At 31.2% G+C, this 8,834-nt stretch overlaps 1 protein-coding gene across 1 annotated transcript; it reads right to left on the reverse strand.

The window, feature by feature from the left end:
• Positions 1–204: 204 nt before the first annotated feature.
• LOC115886237 lies at positions 205–5,448 on the reverse strand. The gene is made up of 2 exons (XM_030905325.1): positions 5,052–5,448; positions 205–977 (listed from the first exon to the last, which is right to left on the reverse strand). The coding sequence occupies exons 1-2, from the start codon at positions 5,446–5,448 to the stop codon at positions 205–207; spliced, it is 1,170 nt and encodes a 389-aa protein (XP_030761185.1).
• Between the last annotated feature and the right edge of the window lie 3,386 nt (positions 5,449–8,834).

Here is an 8,834-nt window from a genome sequence, read left to right on the forward strand (position 1 = left end):
ATGTCTCCATCTCCATCTCTGATTCCGCAGACACCACAGTGCCAATCATCATCATTCTGTTCTTTCTTGTTCTTTTTTGTGGACTTTCCTTTCGAAGAACATTTTATGTTAGACACTCTAGAGTTTACTAATCCTGAAGGTCCTGTTTGTGGCTGTCTTGATAATTCCGGATCAGTTAGCCATTTTGCACTGGAGTCTCTGGTTTTAGTCCGTCGTGTTACTTTGCTGGCCAAACTTGCAGAAGGCAGTAAAAAAATTGTCGGCGCTGAATTTCTCCAAAAGGGGATCAGAAGGAACAAGATACTCATTTTTAGTAATTGATTGATCATTCAAACGAGTCTCTGTTAACTTTGAAGGGGCTATAGCTTCGGACAAGATAGCTTCTTTATTTAAAGAACTGATTCCACTTTTCCGAACATGTTCAATACTATTGGGGGTAAAACTTTTAATCATTGCTACAGCAAAAAGTTCGTTAAAATAATAGCGGCTGGGTTTTTCGTCGTTTTTTTCTTTCATGTGATCATTTAAGCAGTTCGTCCAGGCGGATTTTAGGGGTCGATAAACGCCCACATCGAGGGGCTGAAGAAGATGACTTGTGTGCGCTGGAAAAGTGAAGAGGTGAAGATCATTTTGCTTTGCTAGTTCTAAGACAGCCAAAGACAAATGTGAAGCATGAGAATCCATCAAAAGAATTAGAGGTCTTTCTTGTGGTACAGAATTAATAAAAAACTGGAACCATTCTAAGAAAATGTCCGAGTTTATCCAGCCTTTCGGTGACAGTTTTATTATTGTGTTAGGAATGGCTCCACGGGCTAAGTCGGGATTCCAACGCACACCTTTGAAAATTACTAGAGGGGGGATAAAGGAGCCATCATCACAAATGCAACCGAGAACCGTAGTTGTTTCTCCCCTATCTGCGTAAGTCCTTTTATAAACATAGCGCTTGCCTAAGGCCGTCACAACTTTGTTCGGCTTTACTACAAAAGACAACCCTGTCTCGTCACAATTCCAAATTCAGCCTTTCATACCTTTAATGCCCAATTTTGTAACAAGAGCCTCTAATTTTGTATAAAAATCAGCAAGCATAGTAGGATTTGCCATGGAGGCTCGATATGCCGCTAAGTTTTCTGGTACACGTAATGTTAGCCCATGCCTTTTTTTAAAGTTTGTCCACCACCATTTGCTAGCTATTTCATTATCTTCCATAAAAAATTTGACGACCAACCGATTTTGCGACCGAAAATGCTAGTTTTCTAATATTGTGGACGGTAAGACCAAATCCTAATTCTTGCATGGATATAATATAATTATATATACGGACTCCTAATTCTGCCGGTAGAGCAAAGGGTCTTCCCAACTTTGGTAAATCGTCGATCACAGGAATACCTTCCGCATTTTCAATCTTGATTCCAAAAGGGGATCAGATTTGATCTTGATTTAAAATTTCTGTGCAAGACTGTTATAACTTAAAATATTATTTTATTCGACATAAAAATTAAGAGAAAAAAAGTTACATTTAATAATAACTCTGTATTTAGCATAAAATTAAGCAAATATTGCACTTACTTTAATATTCAATGGCTTTATATCAAATTGTAACAGTTTTTTATAAGAAACGCCACTTCACAAATAGTTTTATGTGGAAATGTATCTATTTTCCCGGCGCGGCGTCGACGACACTACTCCGCCAAAAGTTGGTAACAAACTAAAATGTTGCTCCAGTGTTGTCGAACGTCAAAATACTAAATCGGGAGAAACCGCCGCTCAAAATAGGTAGATTACTAGGCAAAATCGGTAGGACATAAAGACTAAAATCCAACGTTGTCATGTTTTGTATAATTTTATAAATAAATTTTAGATCGGTAAATCAAACATATTTTATTAAAAAAAATAAACATAATAAAAAACTCAAGAAAATACAAACATTATAAATATAACAGAAAAACGGTTTAAACGGAATTAACGATTTGGGTCGTACCAATATTCCTTGAACATATTTGAAGTCAATTGTTTGTCAATATTAAAATCATAGCAATTAGCCGGTTTTATATGTCGTCGAGTATGTAAAAGCCCAGTGACTGTTTCCGTGTTAAGTGTATTTCTTTGTGCTGTTTTCATTCGGTTTATTGCTGAAAATGTGCGCTCAACATTGGCGGAAGAATGGGGCAATGATAAAATCTTGAAAACCAAATTGGATAACGAAGGAAACATTAAATTTCCTTCGCCATTTTCTAGCTAGCTTATTTTTTCCCAAAATAATTCCACGTCGTCAGGAAATGTTTTCATTTGTTCATTGTTTCCTAATTCTCCACTCTGTATCAATGTCTTGAAAATCATTGCTTTCAATTAGTTTTGGAAAAAAGTTAGTAGTTGCCGTTTTGCCACTTTTAACAATAGCTGCCTCAAATATATTTAGCTCTTTGAGTGGGTTATTTTTTAACGGAAATCGATTGATTATGTGTTCGCATGATTCGATATAGAAATCCAAGCTCTTAATCTAAAGAAATGTATTTGATCTTGAGTAAGATTATCGCTACTTAGTAAAGTATTAGCTGCCAAGGTACCATAATATATGTCTTCTGGTTTCAAAAAATGCCGGGGATTTTTAAAATCAACATTCTCAATAGGCGTTATAGATAAGTAATCCCTTTTCAAAAAGCTATCAAACAATGTTTTTAATGTTTGGCATATATTTGCGTATAGAACGTGAGTTTTTGGATGTTCTGCCTGCATTTCTTTATTTAGGTTTGTGAATAGTGGCAAAACAAAACCTAAAAATTGCAGACACAATATTGTTGTTGGATCCTGAAGTTTTTGTAAAATATTTTCTGATGCCAAAAGAGCTTTATTAGAAACAGCATCAATAAAATATATTTTCAGGGCAGAATATTGTTCAATAACTCTTTTTACTGCTACATGAACAGACAACCAACGAGTTTGACAGGGATGTAGAATTTTATGAATTTTTAAATCGCAGAAAGTTTGAAATTCTTTAAATTGGGATACACTTTTTTGACTGGATGCGAAATAATTGTAAGTAGGTGTTTTTTACCAATTCTAGACCACAAGATACAGATACACCCCAATTCTGGCACACAAGATACAGATACACCCCTCATTCTCTGGTTGTCCCCCCACCCACGATCCTGACCCGAAAGATACAACATCCTCCCACCGTTTGCTATCCCCCTTCCCCTTCGCTTGCATAAGGACATGAAACCAAGAAAATTCACCATCACTGAACCTTTTATTCACTACCTACAAAAGCATCAAAGAAGTTTGGTGGTTTCAGTACTTACAATCTCCGACAAACAAAAATCAATCATAATTCAAAAAGATCATCAGTATTTTAAAATGAGTTTAGCTAGTGCAAATATTTTGTTAGCACATATTAATGGTAAAAAACAACTTACAGATTTTACCACAGAAGAACTGAAATTGCTACCATTTGAATATTTAATAAAGAATGCAAATCCTATTGAACTTTTAAATATATGGGGGAAATTACCAATGGATTATAAAGATCACTTTTATCTGCAGATTAAATTACCATGTTTCGTACATTACAATCGTCCGGAATGGAGAACCCACTTTGATGGACCAGTCAGTGCACAAGAGAAATGCTATTTTTGTAATCAATTTCTATAACAAATTGAGTTGTAAAATAATCAACAAAATTAATAAAAAATAGGATGGATAATTTTTTCAATCACATACTACCTCGTAATATTTTAAATTTCTTGTACAAAATCCCCCTCATTCTCTGGTTGCAAAATCCCTTGACCATTATCCCCCTACCCTTATATCCCGCTCTCTCATGGCGAACGATGCATTCCTTTAGTAGGTTATATTAGTCATCAACCCGTCTGTTTGTGTATCATAAATATTCAGTACTTTTTCACGGTATTTTAACGGTTTTTTTAATTGAAATCATCTGTTGGTGCATCATAAATATTCATTATTCTTATGAGGGTTCGTAATCGTCCTCCCAGACAAATTTATGTTTTTTATATTTATTATATAATCTAGGCAATAAAATTTCTAACAAAACATAGTATCGTGCTGCATAAATTAGAATTATTCTCATCGGTGGAAACCAATGAAAGAAATAAGACACTGTGTGAATTAAAAAAATATAAAATTGATTTGTTTTCTCCCACTAAAAATTAATTTTTCTCAAAGTAGTTAAATATTACTTATCATACCAAAATACTCTTAATGTATTTTCACTAATGTTCAATTTGCATAAAAAATAATTTATAAGTAAATACGGTTAAAAAAAGGATTAGTTTTATCTAAATCATAAGATTTGTTTATTTAAAAAAATACAAGAGGATTATTGGGAAAACATAAAATACAAAAGATCAAAAACTTACAGAATCTACATATGAAATATTTAATGTTGGTAAATAATTTTTTGGCATAAGAAGTTAGTTTATAATTAATTACAATTAAAACAAAACATAGGATTAGGTATTTGTTTATTAAAAAATACAAGACGATTATTGGGAAAACCTAAAATACAAAAGATCAAAAACTTACAGAAACTCTATATGAAATATATATGAGAAGTTAGTTTATAACTAATTGCGGTTAAAAAAGAATTATTTTTAGTCATATTTAATTACAATTAAAACAAAACGTAGGATTAAATATTTGTTTATTAAAAAAAATACAAGGGGGTTAATATGAGACAACCTAAAATACAAATTTTAAAGCGTAAAGTTATGACAAATGTTAATATGATTAAACAAAATTATAATAGCAAATATATTTTGATGAACACTTTTACATTCTAATACATAGATTTTTTAGATTTCTAATATTTCAAATAATTTCTCTTGTTGGGATAATAGATTATAATTATTAAGTGTAATAGTTTCACGTCGTTTTAAAATAGCTAAACAGTGTTTGCATTTAGTAATTAATTCCAAAATGTATTAAGTTTTTAGTTATTAATTCCTGTTTTTGTTTTATTTCAGCAATTCTCTAAGGTCACTGTTTTTAAAAAAGTTGTTTCACATTATGTTTATTATTTTCTAATATAACACTTTGTGACAAATCTTGACATTGTTGTATATCCGGTTGAATTTCGCGCACAACACTTTCCGTACACATTTCTAACATATCCAAATCTTGACATTGTTGTAAATCCGGTTGAATTTCGCGCACTGCACTTTCCGTAGGTATTTCCAACATATCCAAATCTTGACATTGTCGTAAATCCGGTTCAATTTCTCGCACAACACTTTCAGTAGGCATTTCCAACATATCCAAATCTTGACAATGTTGTAAATCCGGTTGCACTTGGTTTACACTTTCACTTTCTACTTGATTTAAAGAATTTATTAACTCATTTAAAAATTCTTCATCATATTGTATGTTTGTTTCAACTTGACTTGGTGAATCCACTGGTGAAATGTCATCGTATTTTTGGTCGTAATCCATTATTTGCACACCGTTCTTCGATACTATTACTTGTTGTATTATATTAATATTTTCCATAACTTTACGTTTTAAAATTTGTATTTTAGGTTTCCCCATAACTCGAACAATCTCTTACACAATAATGATGCAAAATACGTTTTGCATGGGTTTATAAATAATGAGGGATGGTTAGAAACCGTTACAACATATGTATCTATAAAAAGATGAGGGTTAATTACTAATGCAAGCTACTAAAGGGGTACAAATTCAAACAAAGTCTATTTATTTTATGAATACTAATTTTTGCTAATTTGTAAATTTTATTATATATTTTATTTCATATAATAATTGCTCCTAGAACTATTTTTAAAACCCAAATATTTAATTTTATAAAAAACTGAATCTCCTTTAAAATTAAGAATATAATTATCTTTAATTAGGTGCATGTCTTGATTATAGCGTGTGAAGACCAGAAAGAAAAAACTACTTGAATGGAAAGTCGTTTGTTGTTGATGTTTTAATTATAGTAAAATTTCATTCTTAATTGTACACAACATGCAATGTTCAATAACAACATATTTTAAGATATAATTTATAATGAAAAAACAAAGTTACTTAGAAGCATTATTTATTTAAAAAATTACAACAATTCATTTTTTAAAATCCAAGAATTATGAGTATTGTCAAGCCCTAACCATTTTACATAAACTTTATTTCCTTTTCGCCTTAATATTTTTTCAATCAGATACACGTCAGGATGTTTAACTTTCTGCAACTCTTCTTCATAAAAACCACCTTGAATTTCTTCTTTTCTTTGATCTTCTAATTGATAGGTTACAGGATTAGTCATATTAACCTTTTTTATAACAAATATTTCGTTTGACTAGTTAGGTGTATATCCTTTGGAAAATAGCTCTCTATATTTACTTATTCTAACAAAATCACCAACGTTAAATTTTCGCCTACGTGGGTCAACTACTTTCATTTGACGATAAACTTTCCTTAAAATTAGTTTTTCATTATTCTTGGATATTTCATTGGGTTTAAATCCTGTAACAGAATGAATAGTATTGTTGTATTCATTAACAATTGGTTGTAATATATGTATCCACTTGTAATTTCCTTGCATACTAAATTTTTTCCACATTTTATTTTTTAATGTCCTGTTTACTCTCTCTACGATAGAAGCTTTTAAATTCGAAAACGTGCTATAGTGGTTAATATTATACTGCTGCATAAGTTTTTGAAACTTTTCGTTAAAAAAATCTTTTCCCTTATCTGTTTGTAGATTTTTCGGAGGGGTTTTAGCATTGATTAGAATTTTTTCCATTGCTGTCGCAACATCCTTGCCAGTTTTTGATTTAACCTGTTGAGTCCAGACATACTTTGAAAATACATTTATAACCACCAGAATATATCTAAACCCTTTGTTAAATTTAGCATAAGGTTGCATTTCAACCAAGTCCGCTTGCCACAAATCATTAAGCCCTTTTACAATAACTCGTCTTTTAAATTTTCTTCTAGCTGTCTTATGTAATTCGTTAACAACTTCATCCTTAATATTACTCATTTTGAATCTGTGACTTTAACAGCAATCCTAAATATATACTACGAATAGTTGACGGTTTAGCCTTTGGTTTTATGATGGAAATGTTGTCACCACTAACAAGTGTTTGTCCAATTAGATCAGTTGAACTAAATAGTTTGTTATTTATAAGAAATTCTACACTCATATTACAATCTACCCTAGTGACTTCCGACTCTGGTAATGGAAAGGGGAAAGTAATATTATCACCATTAATTTCATAATAGTATCTTTTTTCACCATTAGGTAATTTAATATTTTTTGTTGTATTACTAAGAATCATTGGTAGTATACAAAAATACGACATGTTAGTTTCTTTGAGAATATGAGTTCCAAATTTATTTACCGTCATGGTTAAAACACAACTGATAGTTTCACTTTATTAAATACGATATTTATAGTATTATTTGAGCTTCTCGTAATTCTTCAATAATAGAAATTATTTCATTATTATGACCAGTATGACCTGCACTAACAGACCCTATTAATAGTCGCAATCTATTAACCAATTCATTGATGTTATCCCAGTATACATAGTCTGTGTTAGATTTATACATTTTTAAAGTAAGCCCTTTTCCTTTCTGAATAGCAGCTGTTGCTCTGGTTGCTCTAAATGGAGCTTTTGGTTTAGCAAAGGCTTTAGTCAATCTTTCCAGTGAAGTAATTGTTTTAGCTTTTGTAATTCCTTTTTGTTGCAAGTAAGGTCCAATTATTGTTACATATTTATGTAATCCATTTCCTTGAACTTGTTCGTTTGGATCAAAATTTCTACGATATGCATATAAGTTCTTTTTCAAGATATCGCATAATTTTCTAAATCTTCCTTTTGTAAATTGATAGGTTCTTTTTAAAAAGTAATTCATATAAGCCGATCGTTCCGGGATATGTTATACCTTCCACATTAATATCTTTACCAATTATTTCTACAGGCTTTTGCGTTAGACCCAAAAAAAATTTATCTCTTTCGAGATCATGAATTATTCCATAATTATGATCAAACTTAAATTTGGTATCCTTCACACCTTCATCAATGTATGATCGTGGTAATTCATGAAAATATTCTAACCATTCTTGATACCCTGGAGTGTCAACATATTGAAGAATTGTTTCTTTAGTTTGTTCCAAAATATGAGATACATTTAGATTTTCTATCGTGCTTTCATTCGGTGTTTCAGCTAAAACACTAGTCTCTTGAACAGATGGTAACTGACTAATACTACTAGTGTTAAAAAAAGATGGCAATTCGGTAGGTAAAATAGGTGTACTCCCTGTTCTAATTTTCTCTTTTTTTGGAGTGGAAGACGTATAATACGTTTTTTCTTCTTCTTTTATCTCGACAGGTTCAGTTTTAGCAATAGTAGAAATTAGTTGTTGTAATGGTTGAGTGGATTGGTTGATATGTCTTTTTCCAGTTGTGACTGTGTAGAAGCTGCCTCCGACTTTAGTAGAATTTGATATTTTTCTCTAACTGCTTTTCTCGATTTAATAAGTTCTCTTGCCAAACGTTTATCCATGACAGACATATGAGAGAGACTGTATGATTTTTTTTTCATTTTTATAAGTATATAAACGAATCGAATTTTTGTCTATATCTGCCAGAATTTAATTCACAATCTATCAATTACAACAAATCCATACTCTTCTTTCCAACAATGTGCACAAAGTTGATCAAATGTCATATCCATCATACAATGGTCATTATAAATATGTTTCAAACTCATGTAATCTTGTTTAAATAAAATTAACAAGTTTGCATTTTCTCGTATAAGTCTTTTCAGAATTGATGAGTATCCTTGGAATATGAAAAACAATCCGTATTTTT

Source organism: Sitophilus oryzae, unplaced genomic scaffold (genome assembly GCF_002938485.1).
Source record: "Sitophilus oryzae breed Bouriz unplaced genomic scaffold, Soryzae_2.0 scaffold_476_pilon_pilon, whole genome shotgun sequence".
Taxonomy (NCBI): Eukaryota; Metazoa; Arthropoda; class Insecta; order Coleoptera; family Curculionidae; genus Sitophilus; species Sitophilus oryzae.